Source organism: Leptonotus elevatus, chromosome 17 (genome assembly GCF_054856555.1).
Source record: "Leptonotus elevatus isolate MCC_2025b chromosome 17, RoL_Lele_1.0, whole genome shotgun sequence".
Lineage (NCBI taxonomy): Eukaryota > Metazoa > Chordata > Actinopteri > Syngnathiformes > Syngnathidae > Leptonotus > Leptonotus elevatus.
This window is the reverse complement of record NC_141255.1, coordinates 16,021,599-16,044,407: the sequence shown is the minus strand read 5'-3', so window position 1 is coordinate 16,044,407 and position 22,809 is coordinate 16,021,599. Positions and strand designations below refer to the sequence as shown.

The 22,809-nt window shown below is 38.9% G+C and overlaps 1 protein-coding gene across 7 annotated transcripts in view; it reads left to right on the top strand.

Moving 5' to 3' along the window:
• The first annotated feature begins 662 nt into the window (after window positions 1-662).
• Window positions 663-22,809, top strand: part of LOC147160184 (pleckstrin homology domain-containing family A member 5-like) — a 58,938-nt gene continuing 36,791 nt past the window's right edge. For 4 of the 7 annotated variants that reach the window (XM_086058772.1, XM_086058771.1, XM_086058769.1 and 1 more), the window contains exons 1-3: window positions 663-894; window positions 1,009-1,085; window positions 1,822-1,879. In XM_086058772.1, the coding sequence (XP_085914898.1) occupies window positions 803-894; window positions 1,009-1,085; window positions 1,822-1,879 (227 nt within the window). In that variant the 5' untranslated portion in view covers window positions 663-802. The remainder of the gene's footprint in view (window positions 895-1,008; window positions 1,086-1,821; window positions 1,880-22,809) is intronic. The other 3 variants (XM_086058770.1, XM_086058774.1, XM_086058773.1) reach the window with 1 other exon arrangement.

Sequence of the window (22,809 nt, the reverse complement as noted above, 5' to 3'; positions counted from 1 at the left end):
TACTATTTTGCCTCTAATTGATTTGATAACTATCCTTTTCAAAACACATTTGACCGAACTTTCTTGGTTTGGTCATGTGATGTTTGCAAACTGAGCCATGATTGGTCGTTACCTGAGCTCTGTGATGTAATTTTCAGTTGACAGCAAGTCGCAAAATTCTTGCTAAATTAGTCAAGTATACCTTTAAATAAAGTTGAATAATTACAGGTTTTAAGACTATTAAAAATAAACACAAATTAAAAAGCTTAATTTTTTTTATTTTTACTATACCTTAATCAAAACATTTAACTTTTTTAAATATTACCTTGGCAGTTCTTCCTCAATACCATCTTTTGGAGAGGATCAAAAAAAAAATATATATATATATATATTGGGGTCTTTGCATTGTTACCATGAAAAATTGCCTTGATACAAAAAGTCAAAATCTAGTGTGTAGTTTGCTCTCTCAATGGTTTAATTTGTAGACGCTACAAGTTTCCAAGACGGTTTTTTTTTTTCCATTTAATTGATTGCATACTTTAAGAAACTCATTATTTCTTTCAAGGCGTAAACTCTCCAAGCAACTGAAGTCTTGCGTAATTGTGAATGTGAAGAAAAGTGGGCCCGCCTCCTGACATTTGGCAGAAATCATTTGGCGCTGCGCGCGCACGTCTTCCAAGGCGCGTTCTCGCCTGTTGTGCTGTCGCGGGCGCGCGCTGGCGCAGCGCCGCGCAGGCAGCGCGCACCCCGGCCAGCTCGCGTTCGACTGTCAAGTGGAAGTCACCCGCACCCGCAGCCAGCCTGAGAAGCTTTTCGGCTAGACATGGCGGCGGATCCCAACCCGGACTGGCTCTCCTGTCTTCCCCCTTCTTGGAGTTACGGCGTCACCCAGGATGGACGGATATTCTTCATCAAGTAAATATCGTGTGGAGGCGTGGATTTCTCGACGGGCCTGGTTATTAATTCGTCTGTTTTTTCTTCGGCGTTCTCATCCCCCTTCCCCTCCGTTTTTCCTTCTTCTGTTAACAGCGAAGAAGCCAAGAGTACAACCTGGTTGCAGCCTCTTAGCGGAGAGGCTGTCATAACAGGACACAGAAAAACTCCAGGCAAGTCATGTTTTTCTCTCTCTCTCTCTCCCTCTCTCTCTCTCTCGCTTTCGATGTAATCGCTGCTCGTGATGGCTCGCGACGAGAAGTTGCGTGAAGATCTCTGCAGCAAAGCAAAAGCAACAAGCCTCCTCTTCTCTCCCGTGCTCGCCCCTCGCGCACGGCGTCCCCCTCCTAATCCACCTGGCCACTTTGCGACACACTTTTTAAAAGTTCCGTCACGTAGGCGTGCGCTGATGTAGCAAATTCCCCCGCAGTGCCACTTTGGAAAGAGATTTTGCGGAAATAGCGTCGATACGCTGCAAAGGAGGCAAAGGGAAGCACACATCTGGACGGTAGCGTAGCGGTGCATCGTCGCTTGCAGATGTGCTCAACAGCTGGATGTTATACAGACGCAGCTCGCAAAATAAAACAAAGAAAAACGATTGAGCAATGGTGGAATCGGTGGTGGGCAAGGAATTGTGGAAAAGGCCACACGCCAAATGAGCTCTTGAACGCCCAGTCCAGACGCTACTGCATCACATGCGAGTGTGTGTCGGTATGTGTGTGTGTGTGTGTGTGTGTGTGTGTGTGTGTGTGTGTGTGTGTGTGTGTGTGTGTGTGTGTGTGTGTGTGTGTGTGTGTGTGTGTGTGTGAGTGTGAGAGAGAGAGAGAGAGAGAGAGAGAGAGATCACATCACATCTCCCTGCACAGCTGTAACGCTCGTCTGTTTATCTCCCATTGCTTCCTTTTGCAGATTTACCAACAGGATGGGAGGAAGGCTACACATTTGAGGGTGCTCGCTGCTTCATCAAGTGAGTGCAATTGAAGGCAGAATGATTAAGTGGTGCAGATGTGGCAGTAGCCATCTTCAGCCGGCGAGGGGCTGCTTTGTTTAGTGTGCAGGCAGAGATTTCCCTGCCGTGTCTTCGCCGCCCACCAAGCTCCCTTGCTGCCCTTCTGGAGGAATATATGAATGTTTGTCGCCTGTAACACGGCATTCCCTGTGAATGAGCATGGCCTTCTCTTTGTCTGCTCATGTTGACTCAGTCCGTCTGCGGTTATGCTCTTGCTACATACACCGTATTTCCTCAAAACATCTTCCTCCAATACACACTATAGCAATATTTTCCCATCAGAAAAATGTACTAACTCAACAATCCTTAGTCCATCCTATATGATCACAAAAATACACTGTATTTGACCTATTTGCTAACCAAAACAGTAGCAGTGAAGCACGCAAACATTTTATTAACAAGATCTTTAAACTGCTGTTTTAGATTGTTGCGTAATTCTCACAAAATGGATGCTGCCCAAAAAGTGCAGTTGCAAAAATCAACACTCAAAGACAATTTGTTGGAATTATCTTGGTTTCCCCAAGACCAAAATTAGAAATGTGGACCAAAGCTAACAAAAAATACCTGCAGTAAGTGAAATCCATGAATATGTCAGCTTTATTTTTTACATTTATTTGTAAATGTTTTAAGGCTGTAAAACCTCTCACCACACATTTTATACACTTTTCTCATAGAGGCATTTACATTTTCCCACATTTCTCTCTCGCTTAAACACTCTCCATGTTCAAACCTTCATAAAATTTTAAAAATAGTGTTGAATCGGTAAGATTACCGAATGAACAGTACTGAGCTCTCTCAAAAAATGAAAAAAAAAAAAAAAGGTATACTTACTGTTAAAAAACAAAAACAAAAAAATAAACAGCGAGCTTGCGACAAGTGACCCGCATCATAAGGGAACGCTGTACATCTGGAATTTACACATGTGGACAAAATTGTTGGTACATGTCTGTTAAGGAAATCAAATTCGACAGAATTCTTTTGAATTGTGATAGACCGACAAGGTTGTTTTTTTCAGGGCCGATACCGATTATTAGGAGTCAAGGAGGCCGATAACCAATATTTGGAGCCGATGTTTACTTTCACTCAAAGGGAAAATATTGGCATTAAACTTAAAACAATTTTTACTTTGTTGAAATGCCATGAAGTATGTTAAACAACTTTTCACATTTTCAACATTTTGAAGGTTTTCTGTCTCATTTTAAACATAATAGAGACAGTTTTGTTTTATAATTGTAACAAGTTTAGAAAGCTTCCTGGCATGTGGGTAAATTCAAAATTCAAAAATTAAACAAAGTTTTCTACAGTGAATAATGTTTTCCAAATTTCAATATAAGAAAAATGCTCAATTTGCACTTCTGTTTTTTCTATACACCATCAATCACCAACCCGGTTGATATCTCTCTATGTGTGAATGCTGGGGAACGTAGCAAAAGCCGTTCACAAATAGTAAAAAATCGTCTGAACATGTTCAAAATGTTTTTGTGCCAAGTACGGTCAACATCTATGCAACTGTTTTGCAACGTTTAAGGAAAGCATTCGCCGCTCTGTAAGATCGCTGCCTTATCAACCTTCAGATTTGGAAAAAAGGCAGATATCCGCCAAAATACCAAATATCGGCACTGATAATCAGCCCGGCCGATAATTGGTCTATCATAAGATAAAAGCTATCAGGCCATCTCCAAGCAGCTTGATTCATGACTACCGGTTCACATATTACTCACAAATGTAAGATGACCAACAATTGAGTCCACGTGTGTGCACAACGTAGACATGGAGAGTGCTGTACAGAAACAGCAGCAGCAGTCTGTTATTGTCCAATCGGGTGACTTGCCTGCACTGTCAGTTGGGCGCACGTTTGTCAAGCGAGTGTGACTCAGAGCTTCGCTCGAGCTGAACAGGCTCGACTTGTTGGTGTGTGCGCGCGCTTGCGCTTCTTTTCTCAGTGTCTTGTGTGCATTTACATATATATTTAGTGGACCTGTTTGACAGCAACATATTTTTCTCTCTTTGTCTGTCTCTCTCATTTGTAATGGGTTCATTTGTTGGATGACTTTTCTGTCTAGTTGTTGCAGCATGTGCTCTGTGGCCATTTTGAGAACAACAGCTGACACATATGGCGAGCTAATATAGCTGTTCTAAAAATAGCGCCGAACCTCTGCTCATTGGCATGTAGAATGCACAAAGGCATGCATGCACACAGACAGGTAAATACAACATGCATCATGCATGCAAAAAAGGTATTGTGACTTATATGATACGCAGTGAATGCAGGTGTGGATATAACCTGTAGATAATCAGAGTATGATAAATGTATTATTCATCCACACATTTTCCATACTGCATATCCTTTCTAGGGTCGCAGCAAACATGTCGTCTATAATACTTTGACTAGTGGCCAGAGTGCGTTTTTCTTGTGCTGTCGTTCATTATGATTACAATATTGCTTGTGAGCTTTTTGTTGAAGAGTTTAACTCGGTGTTATTAACCTCATTTCATTTTTGAGTGAACGAGTTGTCTGGGAATATACACGCTTTTGTTTGAGGTGGCCAACCAGGGGTGTGAAAACTGTTGAATTTAGAATTAGCATAGAAAAAATGTATAAAATGGATGACATTCGCTACTTGGTTTACTTAATGATTGAAGACCCAGGGCTACCTGTTGTGCCGTCAATGTAATATGTAAAGCTTTCTTTAAAAATATTGATGTTGAAAATAACAAATAGCACGTTTGTCAAATGCTGTTTTGCAACTGTGTGAGATCTGATCATGACTGCTATCACCTGATACTAGCATAACATGCTTTGTTTATATAAGAATAGATTTGCAATCTTGTTGGTGGCCCTCCTATTACATTTTGTATAAATTGAATTCATTTGAGGCTTTGATTATGTACAATTTAATGTTACTAATTGAATTTTAATCAGATAAAAAATTGTATTACACAATTCCGAACATCCGGGCATTTCTGATCTGTCCGCAATGCAAATGCTTCTTTCACACGGTGAAAACAAACGGCGTGTTGTATTGCTTTTGTCTGTGACGAGCATACAAACAAGGCAGAACGTTAAAGTAGCCAAAATACATTTCATCACATTCGGAACATGAAAATAATCCTCACTCATCAAATCACAACCATCCAAAGTCCAATGCTTTTCAATGAGCGGAGAGCATCGTTTCACCGACTAAGACCGCCATTTTGACTTGTGACGTAAGCACGGAATTGTCCATAAGGTGAAGCACTACTGTTCTATGAACATACGATATACTGTACATGCACGTGAATTTAAACTAGTCGTTCCTGTTACATTTAAATCTTGTAGTTATCTGCAGTGCATCATGAAATTGTTGTCAATTGTTGAGAAGAAAATGCTAATGCTAAATATGTAAACAGCAAACCATCGCGCAGTAAAAACGCAAAAAAAGACACTCGGGAAAAGCTGTGCTTCGACTGAACGATGTCACTTTCGGGACTGCTCGATTTCTTTTCCCCTTTCATTCAGCCAGTCACTTGGACAAAGTAGCTTCTCTTGTACTTTATACGTTTTTACTCATGTTTCTATGTTAGCGTCGGTGTCTGCGTTCTCGGCAACATGTTTGCGGTGATTGCAAAAGCTTGAAGTGATACGGTGTTAAGCAAAATCTTTGTTGTACAATTTCATTTGACATATTATCTAAATGTCCATTGGGTGTTTTGTAAAAACAAACTTGAATGCCTCAAGGCGTCTAGTGTATCGCTTTGATCGCTGTGTCAAAGGTGAAATCACTGAGAACAGTCATTTGGTGTGAGGAAACAGAAATGAGATTTTAGGTAATGTGTTATTCTTGGGAAATGAAGCCAATAAAGTCTTAGCCTTTTTTATTGACACTGATCAGAAGACAGAAAGTCATTTGTATTTACAAATGGCGTGGGAAGACGTCTAAACACAGAGACAGACCGAGAACGATTGAATAGTCAACTGGCGTGCCTACTTTGGCACTGCGTTTGTAGCCTGGAGCGCAATGAGTACAGTCGAATTTAACCTGATTCAACAAAAGGCCATCTTGATATTGACTGGCCGATGCTGAATGAGCAGTTATTTCGCAAATCCTTCCGATTTCTTCCTAAATCTTACTTTGTCACATTTTTGAGTTGATCATCAGTAAGGCAATGCCGTCCTGCTTTCCTCTCATACGTTCAAATGGATTTGACGGCGTTTCCCGTAAGGAATCATGGAAATGGAATTAACCTGCCACACAGTTGGTGGCTCACACTGGCGCAGGGAGACACTTTTAGTGCCCATGGTTCACAGTATTGGATGGAATGTTGTGGGTGGGTGATCGTCCTTTGCCATTGCACTTGGATTCCGCTCAGTTTCAGCATGCAAGACTTTAGAAATCACATCTCTATAGATCCAGTGTTGCTAATTGTCATGTTTGGACTCTCACATTTTTCAACTCGATGATGATGCGCCACAAACAAGTTCATGACATGAAGCTGAAAACAGATTTGTTGTTGCTTTTAAAGGACTTGAATTTCGATGGACAGAAATGTCTCAAGTAGTAATACGGAATTTGTACTTTTTGCCATGACAGTTAGCTTGCTTTGGGATAAAGTGCGTGACTGTAGTGAGTGACCCACAAACCAACCAATGGAGCTGTCATACAAAAAACAACAACAACCCAAAACTAATTTGGACTCCACTGAAAGATATCACCTGGCGCCAAAAACTTTAAACGAAATGAGTCAGAGGGCATGTTTACGATTGTTTGGCCTCGGGGCGAGGCTGAGCTGACAAAGCTCTATTCAAATGATTTTGTTGTTTGTTTCGAACATGGAGCAAACATAGAAAGGCAAAAACTCCTGTTGAATCAGTTTGTCTTTACTGTAGCTTATAAAACATGTTTTCTTTTAATGGATCTCTGTATCCGGTTTGCTGGACATTTTAGTGATAACTCGCTGGCATTATTCATTTTGTGTTCAATTTCTTATTAGTACATCGCATGTACTTTATGTACAAAGACTTTCCCAAGGTCTTTCACAGAAAACGGTTTTGGCTGCCAAGATTTTTTGAAGCATTTTGACTGGTTTGAAGCCCAGCACGGCTAAATTATTTTCTCTCAACCTCAAGCACAGACGAGTGCTTCCATGTACTGCAGTTCTTGTGCACGTATCCAACCCATGTTGCATGCTTCTTCAAGCAGCAGTCGCGTAATACAGCTGCTACAGTGCTATCATAAAAAAAAATAAAAAAAGGGGGAATGCTTTCCAAAACGGCATTGTACTAGTGACCCTGATACAAACCTTGTTACGTTGCCTTGCTAGAGTTCCATAAATTCCAGATGTCTGTGAGGCAGTGAAGGTGTCTGAGTGTGATTTGTGATTGGTGTAGACTTGAGTAAAACGCTAGTTGGGTTTCTTTAGCCTTCGTTAAGGTCAACATTAACTGCTCATTTTCACAATAATGAGACTGCTTGTCCTTGTTCCTTACTCTACGCATATTCTTTGTTGAATTTGCTAATTGACAGCTGATGTGAGGATTTAGGCTGCTTGTCAGCTAGTGTACTGTTAGCGGATGAATGCTTCTATTTTAAGATGGACTGGTATGTAACACCTGAAAGCGTAATGATAAAAAAAAATTGTAACGACAAAAAAAATTCAATCAAAAATGGAAGAAAAAATCCTGAATAACATTCAACCGATAAAATAAACCATTTTGCATTATTGGGGATTTATTATATTTTCAGGTGGCTTTTTATTTCCCCTTCAAAAGTGATCATGTAAAACTTGACAGATTTTCAGTCCAAAGTGTTGTGTTGTTTGTGTTTTATACATTCGCAGCAACAATTGAAGTGTTAAAATTTAGTTGTTAAATGTTTCAGAGTTGATTTCGAATCTCAAAGTGTATTTTTAACACCATCTGATTTAAATGGAAGTCAGTGTTGGAGTTATTTGATAGAGATGATTTATTTAGTGTTAAACCAATCCAAGTAAACTCCGCCCACTTCGTTAGAACCGTTCTGCCACAAGGACTTCTGGGAGTTCTAAGTGTTACAGTTAAATGTTCCTGTTCTTTTTTTAATTTAATAATATTACATTCATCTTTTATTGTTAAACAATCAGACATGTCGAGTTAATTGTTACATCAGTGTTTTAATGTTGTTATAGTAACAAACGTGGCTTTTTTGTTACATTGTTGGTGAAATTATGACATGGCTGGGTTTTATTTCATTTTGATCGGTTTTAGTGCAAATTTGATAACATTTTCAGGAAATTATTACATTACAGTGTGCAACAAGCTCCAACCATCAATTGTCGAGTTGACGTTCAGCTGAATAGTTTTTTCAGGAGATTTGTATCAAAAGCAAAGCTGAAGACAACAAATAAGATTCTTGAGATGCTTACTTATTTAAAGTAAGAGTGATTATTGCATCTCCCCTCACCTCAAGCAAACTAGAGGGTGTCAAGATTAGGAGATTATTATGTGGGTTTGATCATATTCACGATAATCTTCTCTTTTCAAATACAAAGGTCTGAAATACTCCGTCGGATAGCATCGGACTTTTGAGGAGGATTTTTCACTTTTTCCAGAGCACAGACTGGAACAGGGGCCAAAAGCATTGGTCAGTCCAAGTGAACAGAATTCACGCAAACAAGATGGTCATCCATCCGGCCCCTTGGATATCTTACTGTCGTGTGAATGTGGCCGCATTCAAATTATATAAGGGGCGAATACAGATACAGCGGCTGTTGGACTGACTCATCATTCGGCAGGACTGTGTACGTATGTATGCATGTATGTATGTATGTGTGTGTTTGTTTGTAGCAGCTACTGAGTACTTTGGGGATCTTGCAAAATAAACAGAGTAACACTAATGTAGCCTCTTTGTCCCTCGTGTGCCGGAAAACAATGGTGGTGCTTTCACTGCAGAAGCAGCAGCTGATTCTGGCACACTATGTTCAGATCAGCAAATCAACAACAGCTCATTAAAGTGGTGCACAGGCCCTCGCACCCCATGCCTGTAGGGTGCATTTCATTTGCAAGGTACACCAGAGAAAGGACTCAAAGCGATTAAAATGTTCGCAGATTTTCTGTCTGTTGTGGAAATCCTCCTCGAAATCCTCTTTTAATGAGTTTCTCTATATGGTCTCTGTATAGTGAATTTTCACCTGGAACATATCTACATGTGTACATTTCTGTCAGGAGGGTGTCTTATAAATCTGTTCGGGGCAGGTCCTTTATCACCCAGCAGACGTTTGGTCTGGCTCTGACCTTGTCGAGCTGATTTGAGTCTTATGTTTTACGGCGAGTAATCAAGCTTCTCCGCCATGACCCGCATGCACGTGAATGAAAAGTCCACTTTTTTAATGTTACATACATTGCGGTAATCTGACAAAAATATTGGAGAGATTTGTTCTTAAGGACTACTAGGACAGGCCAAAATGGCCGCTTAAAACTCGACACCATTAATCAAAACATTGAAAATGTGGTCTACTTTTAGTCCCAAATGCGCGTAAAACACTCGCACTGTCGAGCTCTTCCTCATCGGGTACATTTCTAGTTATTTTAGTGATGAACCTATTAACTTGGTATTTGTATCCATCTCATTCCGATTTAAGAAAAGTCGGACAGGCTGTCCCACGGATTGATGACCTCAGCAAGGGCTCGTCAAGCTTTCCAGATTACTTGAGGCTGAAAAAAAAAATATATCCCATGGAAGTCGAATCTTTGCCAATGTTAATGCAGAACAACAAAGCGGTACTGCAATAAATCCTTAAATCCACCCTATGCGAGGATTACCTTCATTTATTTATTTTTTATTGAATCTGTTTGAGAGATTGATAGTGTTTGATTATTTTTTTCATGACTATTTTGGAGGCTGTACTTTGTGGTGCATTTAAAGCAAACGGAGCCGTCCCAGATATTATCCTTCCTATTTATATGAATTAGTGTTGGCAAAATGTTACAGGAATGTCAAGATCCTTCTTTACTATGTAGTATATGTCGTTTATGATACTAAACCTGTCTAAAATCAAGTTGATGATGACATCCGAGTCCCGTATGAGTGGGTGTGTCTGATACAACTGTTGTTTTTGTTGTTTGCTACAAATAGTTGTGAAATGGGTCATAGGCTTGGTGGGGCAGATCTTCTCCTTAATGATTTCCTGTACAATCTACGCAGACCAAACACACATGTTTGCTTAAGTGCACACATGTTGTTTAAGTCCCACTTTTGAACTGGGAGTTGCTGATTGTTTGGCTCCGTAGAATTGAATGTTTTTGTAAAACGTTTTTGTTTTTATAGTAATTCAAGACGAGAGTGTTCACTGAGGGGAAAGTGGGCCAGGAAAGGGGTAGATCACCAGAATCAGAGAAACTGACGGTGTTTTCATGGACATCTGAAGATATTTCAAATGGAGAAAGCTCCTTGACCCATTATGTATGTTCTTTACGTGCTTGAAATGTGGGACATGTTGTGGGAACGTTCTTCTCATTTCAAGAACCAACATAAAGCATAAAGCTGTTTTTTTCTCTCCATTTGATGAGTGCTGTGGGTGGCAAAAAAAAAAGAAAAAATGAAGTAAAACTCAAATACCTTGATGAAAGCAGGACATGACTTTGAATGACCTCTCCTGAATTCTTTCAGCAGTGTTGGAGTCTTGTGCAGCAGGCTTATGATGATGTGTGTTTATGGTTACACGTCTCCTTTTACATTTATAGATGCAAGAATGACTCCATACTGGAGGTCATTGCTGAACACATCAGGACAAGGTGGAACAGAAGATGCTACTGAATTAATAGAAAAAGATCCGATCTGCATGAACATCAGTATTTTAGAAATTTCGTGCGCAATTTTTTAATTCATGGCTCAATAGCGCCCTCTACAAATCTTTAACAAAGCTTTCCTGGTTGTTCCTGGTTGATGCATATCTTAATAGACCAAAATCTACAAAAAAGTATTTTGTAGCCTTATGCTAAACCAAACAGGAAGTCTGCCATTTTGATTAGTGATAGACCGATATGGTTTTTTCAAGGTCGATACCGATTATTAGTAGCCAAGGAGACCGATAACCGATATTTCAAGCCGATATTCATTTGCAGTAAAAGATAAATTATCAGCGTAAAAAAAACAAAAAAACTATTCCTTTTTGTTTTAAATATATAAAAAATTTACAACTTGCAGCAACAAAAATTGCAGGGAGCTTGCAGGGTCATCAGCATGTATTAAGCTAAATTAAAAACTAAGCAAGTAAATAGTTCTCTTAAATTTTCTACTGCAAATAAAGTTTTCCAAAAGTTAAGCATAAATTCTTAATTTTATTTATTTATTTATTTAAAAGTTTAGGTAGTTCCCAGTGTCATTTTTTTTTTTATGAAGTGGAAATTTAATAAATCCATAAATGAAAAGTTGCAAATGCATGCGGATGTGGCTAATTTGGTTTTTTTGTGAGGGTTCGTAAAAGTTTTCAAAAGATCTTTGCAGACAATAAAAAAAATGTCTGAATATGTTCAAAAGGTCTTTAAACATATTACAAATCCTGATGGAAACCCTAAATTTCGCTACGTTCGCAAGCATTCACAGCTCAGTCAGATACCAACTTTATCGACCTTCGGATTCGTAAAAATTAGGGATGCACGATAATATGGGTGGCCAATAATTATCGGCAATTATCGACTAATTTGACGTCATACAGATAAACCAGATAATAAAGAAATCCGTAGATAATAATAGACATGCCACGTTGGTCCGTCTGTTGTTGTTGTGTCTCAAGTTGTGCCCAACTCCTCAACCCCTCCCCTTGCCTATGGTAGTGTCGCATATTTGTGATGTCATAATGCGCGCGACCTCGTGTTGACAGAAGATGCATCATGGCGACATGGCAGATGCCAATGTGGGCTTTCTTTACTGTCTCCCCTTAATGTTACGCTGACAGTTTTTTGTTGCATTTTTAAAACATGACTGTTTTGGCAAACTCAAAATGAGGTACTGGTTGTTTTTTGAAACAGAGATATCAATCAAATTCAGCTTCATGGTGCTTTACACAATGTTTCAATGTATGTGTACATGTTAGATTTATAGTAGGATTCGAAAGTATATTTGTATTCAAGTTCGTTTTGCAAACAATTATCGGCTCACTTATTGGTTATCGATAGCGGTACTTTCGAAATGATTGATTTATCAGTATCGGCTGAAAATAGCATTATTGGCATCCCAAGTAAAAATGTTAATGCCGTAATATCGGCATCGATAATTGTCCCGGCCGATGATCGGTCTATCGCTAATTTAGATTTTAATTTGTAATTGTGTTATAGAGGTCATATTTGACAAACTCCTCTTACTGTTTTTGTTTTGATGTTGTTGTCCAATCTCCGAATCTAATTGTGCTTGTTGTCACCTCATCTCGGGAGCTCGCAGGGTAAATGGGAGCTTCCTTCCTTGCTGCACATTGGGCTCTCGCTTCTCTTCACAGAATGAATAGATAATCTACTAGTGAGGCTGGCCAGGATTACAATGATCAAGGGGATCTGGTCCAGGCTCTGCCAAGTTTATGAAATTCTCTAGATCCGGTCCAGCAGCTGATTGGCTGTTTGCTGTATGTTAATGTTTTCAATCTGGTTTTGAAGAGTTGAGCTAAAAGCCCACAAATCCGTTTGGCATTGTGTGCGCGTGTGTTTGTGCATGTGAGCCGGCAAGCATTTGTGCAAAAAACAAACAAATGGACAACATGAATAGGATTTTGAGGTGATCCTTCTCCTCTGGAATCAATAGGAGGCTTATACTTGCTTTATGATTATGGATTTAAAAGCAGCAGATGGAAGCACAAACAAAACTTGTGTAAAAATGGTCTCGTCTGTCCAGAATAACTGCAGTTTGTCACAAGGCAGATAGTTTCGAGTTTATACTTCATTTACATGCGCACTGTCATCTCCCGCCTATTCGGGTTCAAAAATTCTCCTTTTGGGGGAACGGTCATTTGCTAAAAAACTCCATATATGTGCATTTTTGTGCTCTTCCTATTACACTTATTGGTGGTCCATGTCTTCTTATCACACATGACTTTCCTGCGTTTTGTCGATGATGTGAAGCCAATGGTGTAAACTGCACTACGTTCAAGGAGAATAGTTCCGCTCACCGCCACACACACCAAAGCCATAAATCTGCCAAGTTAGCTGTGCAATAAAGTACCACTGTTCTCCCTCTGGGCTCAGCAGATAGGTGTCGAACCACCGCCACTGCCCGTTTAATGTTATTTCAGCTTTATTGGATAGAAGAAACCTGGACTACAGCGACAAGAATACTGGAAGAAAAAGTGAGCTGCACTACAGGATGGACGATATAGAGAAGCGTGAATTCCAAGTTTCTAAAGGCTGTCAGATGAAAGCTTCACTTTGGATGTAATATTAATTTGTTCTTTGCTCTCGAGAAGCTTGAATCAGTGGAAAATGAGTCATCACAAATGATTTTTCTCGGAGGGAGCCTTGAGATTGAAGACAGGATTAGAAACAGGGTGGCAAGTAAGCAATGTGCTGGCTGGGAAACTTCTTCACTCAAAGTAAAGCACAAACAAAAGGCAAGGAAAAGTTCTAATCAGTAACATTATTTTATCATTGTAATAGTGCAGTGTTTAATTTAGTTTACACTTAACCAATAAGAATGATCTAAGTTATTGTGCTAAGTTACCATGTCATGCAAGGCTTATTGCGGCGACTTTGTAACCACGGAAATGACGATTTCTCTTTTTATTTTTTCCTAATGGAAAATAATGTTGAAATCTGACAAAGCCAGAAGGATTGGCTTCATATTTGTGATGTTTTTGTCTTAACTCTGCCAAGTCTCAATATCCACAAGGAACCAGTTGGCACATTTTAACATCGATCACTAAAATGTTTGTGGAGATTTCAAATTCTACTTTTCAATATTGGCATACAGCGGTACCTTGACTTACACGAAGCAGTTTGTCGTGAAGGTGGCAAGGTGGTCTGTATATTTCTTGCCATTCCCAGTTCAAGTTTAAACATGAAACAAGAGATTACATGTTGTGCATTTAATCAAACCACATCATTTCACACAGTCAGCTAGCTTAGTGCTAACACACACGGTCAGCTAGCTTAGTGCTAACACACAAGGCAAAGTGCCTTAGACGGGCTAATGAAACAAGTGTTGATAAAACAGTGCAGCAACCATTAATTACGGTCTTCTAAACATCTTTTTTTTCATTCGTTTTAGTTTTTCTTTTAATTACTTTAGAAAATTCGTCTTAATTCTTTACTCTTGGGTTTTATTTGATCATTGTCAATGTACATTCTTTTAGTAATTGTACTTTTGTTTTCTCTGCTTTGCTTGTGAATGTCGTTAAATGTTGTCGTGAAACTAAGACACGAATCTCCGAATACGCTGCACAAATACAATTTCATTAACATATTTTGAGGATCCATTATTCTTTTTATTTTTATTTTTATTTGTAATGTAGTACAATCATGTCAATGTAGTCCCAAAATGACGCAATGCTGTTGCAGGCCCTTCGAGCAGTGTAATAAGGATGAAAAAAGGTTCTGCAATCCCACAGGGGAATGCAACAGAGACGGGAGGCTCACTTGCTGTATTTGGCTGTTTGTCACCAAAAGCTCCATTGCCATCAGTTTCAGTTACGTACATCGATTTAATAGAAGGAAATGCAGCTGACTTACACAGAGGACTAACCATTGAGTGATTTCTTCTGTTATGTGCTCCTGTAGTAGATTAAGCCTTTATTGACCTGGAATCTTAATCAACCTGGTACTGAAAAAGGCACCTAGTTCTAGTAACGACCTTTGGGAAAAAAAGAAGAACAAATAGTCATCCCAATCAAATAACATCTGGTGGAAATTAACCACCAATCCCCCTCCTTCCATTTTATTTATAGCGTGAAGCTACTGCAAGCTAGCCCAGTACCTGCCGCACTTGTTCCTTGTGCCTAAACTGAATTCTGCACCTCTCGCATGTAGTCGCACTCGGAATCACTGCAGTCTCATTTTGTCAAGTCCCCTGAGCAGTTGCAGCCTGCAGCAGCTGCAGCCTCCAGCTATGTCCAGACTCTTGTAAACACGTGTGATCCAAATGACCTTCTTGCTTTCTATTTTTCAGCCTTTGCAGAGGCTGTCACTCAAATTGTTTTATTACACTAATTAAACTGCAAAATATTTCCTTTGTAAAAAGAAGCCAGCACGAGCATCTGTGTTGTGACTTTTATTATTTATTTTATTTACCTATTTATTTCCAGACTTATGACATTCATTCATGAATTTATTTTGTGTTATTTTGTTTTACTTGTCTTTACTGCAGAACTGATTTTTACTCCATGTACAGCACTTTGTATGCAGCAATGATAATTTGAAAGTGCTTTAGAAATAAGGTTGAGTTGAGTTTGAAAAATAAAAACTGTTACATGCTACAAAAAAAACCAAGCACTTAATTCAGGTGTTAAACATGCTAGCCGTGTGTATTAGCTTAGCAATTAGCATGGCTTCTCCGCCTTTCCACGTCATCCCTTTGTAAGAATGATACTTGTCAGAACAGAAGTTAGCTTATTGGCTGCCACGGAAGTGATGATCTCAGACTTTTCATGTTTTCAGAAATTATCTTCAAACATGTCCAATGTATTCAAACGAAAATTTAAACTAGTTCAACCTAAAATGGTGCAGTGGACATGTAAACATTAGAACAAACTTAGTTTGCTATTTGAGGACATTCCTGAAATTTTAACACTTTGGCATCAGTCAATATCGTCTGGCTTAGAATTCCAACTAAATCTATACAGAACTTCTTTTTCTTTTTTAAGTTAAGTTCTTAGACAGCACACATACTCGGTAAAATAATTTTAAGATCGACCTTGGTTTCATGGAGCCATAATACATTTATTTACCCGGATGTGCTTTGAAGATTTTGTTGTATTATGTAATGTGGTTATACTAACTAGTGGAAGAAAAGGGATGTAAAATAACTAGAAGTAAACCGTTCCTTTGGCATATCGATCTTACCCTTCGCAGTCTTCAATCATGTTCTTCAAAATTGAGGGAGGAGGCCAAATCTCATAAATCTGTCCTCTGTGTGCTTGTAGTAGCTAGTTACTTTACTTTATTGGAAACCGGCTAAGTAGTAATCCAAAAAGTCTCACTTTCTGCCTGTTGATTGATAATTAGCAAAAGTTGCACGCCTAAACACAATTTGTAGTTCCACCTACATGCACAGTTAATAACCCAACAGGTTGAGATCAGGGATTACAATAGCATTTCTTTTAACTTGACCTAGTGAGAAAAAACGTAACATTTACCTGCAGGCTTCACCAAGGCTTTCATTCAACAGTTCATCCAATTCGCCAAGTAGTGTTGGGACAATTAATTGAAGACTTCTTCCTGTATTTCAGGAGTAATTTGTTGGCCTGTAAATGACCCTGCTATTACTTTTGTTTTGTTTTTGTATTGCAGAATTGCTTTATTTTATTTTATTGTGCTGTTATAATATAGTTTATGCTTTTATTTTGAAGGATACAGGAAAAGGTCTCACAAACTGTGGAAATGACGTGGTAACCAATGACGTACCGCCCGCCATTAGTAGCGGCGACTTCCAAGTGCAGAGAAAAAGTTTGTGCGCCACAGAAAAACTGAAAAAGTAAATTGTTCAGCAAACGATTCTTTAGCACATGGTGGAGAAGAGAACGAGGTTTGTATTGGAGTAACGTTTTATTGTTTGTTACCTACTGTCGCTATATTTCACGTTGTTTGTGTGATTTACTACACAATAAAACGCTACCGTTTTTATCCACTAGAGTGTGCTAACGCACCTTAGTAAATATTTAGCAACGCTACTGCTCAAGATTCTGTTTTATTTACTATGAATCTATATTTTTTGTATGGTTTATTTTTGTTTTAAGGCATTTACAAAGGTAAAGGGCAATGTTAAAATGTTTATATACAATGCCAATGTCAAGGCTACAAAACGTATTAATTTAAGGTAGTAAAAGGTAGTTTATGGCTTAAATGCGGTAAAGGGATACACAAAACATACCGTTTGAGTTATTAATGGCATTTTCTGTTTACTTGTAATGTAGCTCTTACAGTGTGTTCAGACTTGGTTTAATTAAAATTGTGAACCATCAGTTAGAGAGACCACCTTTATTTCAACAAAGGATGCTACAGGGCCTGTTTCTAAAAATAGCTCCCCAGTGATGGGACCTCGGTTGTTGTGGTTTTGTCATTGAATGTTTACATTCTCAGAGATTTATTTATCTGTTTCCTACCTAGTTAAATCATCAGTACTTGAAGTAGCGCTGGGTTTCAAAAGTTTAGCAGCTCGTCAGTGCTATCTGGCCGCTCAAAATTTTTGTCGATGCTTTAAGCCATGATTAAAGAGCTACTGATAAGAATCATGTATCACGATGTAATAGATGATAGATTACCTTCTTGTGGTTGTTAGCATTACAGATCATTTTCAGTTTTTTTTTTCTAACTTTAATGGAAATGTCAGATTACATTAAATGCTTTGGAACGTTTGGCTATTTAGCTTCATCACATGTTCTGTGGAAAAGCGCTGCTACTTGTTGACCATTTGAAAGTCAGTCTTCACTAATCCTTCATAGGTAGACACATACTGTTGCCCTTCTCCCGCCATGTTCATTTGGCAGTTGTTATTACATAACTTGTATTCGGTGAATAGATGGTTAGCACATGCGCCTCACAGTTGTGAGTTTGGGCTTCCTATATGGAGTTTGCAGGTTCTCCTTGTGCTTGTGCGGGGTTTTCTTCTGTTTCCCATAGGGCTGGGTGATATGACCTCAAATCAATATCACGATAAATTGGGCAGTTTTACCTCGATAACAATAAATGCACTATAAATAACCCCCCCCCCCCCCATGCCGACCACTATATCTGAAAATAACTGCAGAAAATGAAAATTAACTGCTTTTCATTGATTTATTGACCAACTGGCACACGCTACTTTGAATGAAATATAGAAGTATGAAAATCCCTTGTAACCATTCAAGTATAAATATTCAATTTTGCTTGCATGACTTGGACATTAGAACATGAGAAAAAGGTTACCTCTCTTGTAAACTTTTTTTGTAGTGTGGCTTGTAAAGAAAATTCCTAAAATAAATATAAATGTCAATGCAACACCTATAAACAATTGCAAATAAAAATGCTTGACATGTCTAAGGGCAGCCTCTCTGTGTTGTATTTTCGCGATGGTATGATGTACCTTTTGGCAGCTACTTTCATGAGGTGTTCACCCCGAAAATGCCTCCGTTATGGGCTGCTGTCTGGGGGTGGCACTTTTCGAACCTTGCTTCACACTTAAATTTTTTCCCGCATCTTCGACCTCAACAGTATAGTTGTGCTGTCGGTATTGAAAAAGGTTAGACGTCTTGCTCTGGGTGGTTCATTTTGTGTTCTTTTGCTCAACATCGTCTTTGTGGAACCCAAAATATTTCCAAACGACAGATGTCGAATTTCTTTTCGGGACAGCTACAACAGGATCAATTTCGACTAATTTTACTTCCGTGTCAGCCGCTTTTTCATATGAACCACCCGTCATTTCCTCATCGTCTGTTTCCCTTCTTGTTTAGACTGGATGGGTGGCGTCACGTGACTAAACACGCTGAACACGGTCTTAAAGGGGAATGAACTATATATAAATATATATATATATATATATAAAAAGTAGTTAAACTTTTTACTTCCGGAGCATTCAAGTAAGGTGCTGAACTATGTCAGCAGCCCAGAATTTTAGCTCACTGATAGCTAGTGATGGGAAAATGAAGCTTCATGAAGCACTTGTAATATTTTTTGACTCTCTTGGTTGAAAGATGCAGTGGAAATGTAATCAATTTCCTTTGCACTAGCCTTTATATTTAAACCAAGAGCACCATCTAGGGGAGTCAAAAAATATCACAAGTGCTTCATGAAGCTTCATTTTCCCATCACTACTGATAGCGCTCTGTGCTCACAAACTGGAGATGTGGTCTCGGTGATCCCTGACTTGATTTTTTCCAGGGGTAAATAAGATCATGGACAAGCTAAGGTTGAACATAACAAAGATTAGTTTTGATGAACTGAAAACAACAAATATCTTCCAAGGCAGTTTGTGTCTGTAAAGAATAATAATGGCTGTAAAATGAGTACTCTGGTGCGTGCTACAGTGGTGTGTAAGAAAGAGTTGTCTTGGGCCAACACCAGCAGAACCGCCGGCCCCGTTATGCCAAATGTCTGCCATGACATGATGGCACACATGCAGTAAGTAGACGTACTCCCACTTGCAGCAGTCATGCTTGATGACATCCCCCTCGGGATAAACGTAGTCAGTCCTTCCGTGGCTAACTCAAGTGCAATGACACTGTGTGTGCGCACTTCCGCTTCCGCGTGCTTGGCCTCTCTCACACTTGGGCATTGTGCCATCCTTAAATGGTCATCCCACTTTGCACATTTGTGTGTCATGTACACCAGCGGATTTGACTTTGTGGGTCACTCTGTGTTGAAAAGTAACCAACTGTTCAGACATGTGTGCGTTACGTGTGCCAAGCAGAATCTCCGCTGAGGCCCGCATGTGTGCACGACTTCCTTCACTTTCTTTCAAATGTTTTTTCTTTTCTTTCCAGCTTCACTGGAATAGCTTTTTTTGCATGTTGTTTTGCCTCACAAAATTTACTGGTTATTTCCATGCACATGAAAAACAAACACATTTTTACATGTACAGGCACTTTAATAAAAAAAACAAAAAACATTTTTCATGGTATATTCTTGAGCCAATGCAGACTCTTAAAAAAAAAAGAAGATTTTCAACATGAGCAGCAGTTTATCGGGTGCGTTTAGTCCTTTGCTCTTTATAGGTCTCTATTTTGAATCCTCACTATCATTTCTCAATAGAATTATCACTCATACTACAATGAAGGCATTAATATTTCAGCCCTGTGAGGTTTGTGAGTTCCAAATCCTTTCCCCGACACAAAGAGGGAATCTCCTCATTGCTGTATTGGAATTATTAAACCACTTGTCAGCATCATAAATCTGACTTTTAACTCACTTCATTCATAACTGCAGTTAAAAGAAAGCAAAAACTAAAATTTGGCATGGAATATGGCCAAAGTTCAAGCCGTGGAGACTCGCATTCTTTTTTTCTTTTCTTTTTTTTTTAAGAAAAAGTGTTAAAAAAAAGAGACCCGCGTTCTTCCCTAAAAGATGAATTTAATGTTGAGCATTATTTATGAATTATTGAGTTTGTAGATTTACACCGTTGACATGATAAAGTATATGTATAAACATGCTTGTTGAAATAAAACAGTACAAAGTACACAATAATTAACGTTTCCATGCTGAAGCTGTTTGAAATCTGATGACAAGAACAAACATCAAGCAGATGTCTGTGTTCCTTTATGGAATAATTATGACACAGAATTGAAAATGTGTACAGTATTTTATTATAAAAAAAAGTCAATCAAGAAGACATATTGTTCAATATTGTGATGATTTTTTGGGGGGGAACTCTCTGATCGGTGCTATACTCAAGCACACGAGACACGTACGCTTTCAGCGCAGCCCTTTTAAGGTGATTTCATCGTTTGCATGTCCCTGTGCTGGCCTGCTTTCGCTCCGAGAACGCCATCTAAACGCCTCTGTCATGTTGTTTGCAGATTCCAAAAGCGCTCGGGGTCAGGTGTGAATGTGTGTGAGAGATTTGTGCATTTGTCTAATTGTTGACTGTTGTATGTTGTAGTCTACATTGAAGCCATCCAGGTAAATGCAAATGGACTGAAGTATCAACGTTGCAAGTGGACGTAGAGGCCGCTTGGATTCCAGTGTCTCGTTTCTCCTCCCATCTGCGCCTGCTTGACTGTAGAAGCTAATTGGTGCAATCAGGGGAAGTTTGGGTGGAGCAGATAACTCTTCAGTGTGCTCTTGGCACTCAAAGCAGGCTCGTATCACATCTGCCTTTCATCACAGCAATCTCTTGGGATGGGGCTCGGAGAATTCGGCTTCCCCATCCTTGTCTTGTCTAATTTACGGCTTCTAATGAAGTGTGTACACAAACTTCAAGAAGGAGGGAGATCGCATCCTTTGTTGTGTGCTCCTAACTCTCGTGCTCTTCGTTATTGATGTTTTCCGTCGTCGTGCTTGTCGTCTTGTGTTGTCTTCCCTTTGGTGGGACTCTTTCAGTTTTCCTCGCCAATGCGCAACAATGCCCTTTCTTGTTTATTGTTGATCCTTGAGCAAATCGTGTCCTGTTCTGTTCTCTCTTCTTTCCTCACTTGGCATTCTTGTTTTGTTTTTTAAACGGCTTCCATTTTGGTTGCACCTGTTCTGGTGCAATGGAACCTCTCAAATGCAATGCAAAACTAAAGTGAAAAAAATAATTAATAAATAAATAAAGTCCTACTAACCCTAACCCATACAGGACAAGCAATAAATGGATGGATGGATGGTTGGAATGTGTTCCAAGTCAAACTGCTGCCATCGTAACACTGTAAATGCAAACAGGAAGATAACTGCTGACTCATGATAAAACTGGGGGTGTAAAGAATAAAATATTCATACTAATTAATTGTGATTAATCAAACAATTGGAACTTCTAATTAACACACTGAATTGTCAATTTATTGCAAATTTTTTTATTTATTCCGAATCATTTAACTTTGACTTAAAAGATGCATAAACATTTTAGAGGTGGGAATTCATTAATTTGAGGCTTTGCAATGGATTCATTGGAATTTAATTATATTTTTGATTGATTTAGCAATGTTTTTCAATTTCCAATCCATCTATAATTTATTGTTCACTTTTAAATGACTTTTTGTGAACTCAAACACTTTATCCTGGGACATTTTAGTTGATTTAATAGCAAAACCACCAGCCTCACAGTACCTCATTATATTTTTGTTCCTTGCTCGTGTTCTTCTCATTGTTTCCACCAACAGGCAATTAAAAAAAAACTTTCTATTGTTGTGCTCACCTATGGGCAATTTAACAGACTCCAATTCCACTAACATATTAGTTTTATGGTTTTTGGAATAAATTGATAAACACTGTAGGGAATATTGTACAGTATTTCCATTTGTTGTCTTGTTGTCATGTTAGTCAGTGGCCACAAGAGGGTATTACAGTACCAGAGTAATTTAGCTTCTCAATTCTGTAGAGAGCTCGGGTTTAATATTGTGGGGTTTCATCATGAGGTTGGGGGGGGGGGGGGGGGGGGGTCCAGTGTGCATGTGGCTGTAGAGGAAAATATCCTAGGAAGTATTATGAATCAATTCAAAAGAAAAAATGTTATCACTCTCATACAGTCATTGCATCTTCTTTTCAACCATGAAACTGACTTGTTAAATTCAGCAGTTGAGCAAATAGCTAATCAACGCTATGGCTTTGCTCTAACAAATTCTGGACTCAGTGTCATCTTGTTATATGTTAGCATAACGTAGCATTTTAGCTCATTTTTAAAATGGTACCTTAACACAATAGTTGTCAGTCAGTTTTAGCGCTTTCTACACAGGTCATTATTTTCCTATATGTTAGTTTACCAGCTGTTAGCATATTAGCAATTGAGCTATTCTCTTTCTATGACATGACACAGGAAATGGAAATGTAGATGTAAAATCCATATCGCTCTTCCTTAGCGCGTACGGTAGCTTAACAACTGTTAACGTACTTGTGTTTTATCACTTCTCAGGTGGTTAAGTAGGCCAAGCAGAAATTAAATTGTTGTCCTTGAGTACTGCATTACCCTAAGTAAGACGTTTTGTTGAATACTCCCATAAAAAATGTATGTTTAAAAATCGATTCAGCCACATATCGAATCGATTCGATAATTGCGCGCCGTAATATCCCGATATATTGCCGAATCGATTTTTCCTAACACCCCTATTTTATAGCCTAATTTTGTATA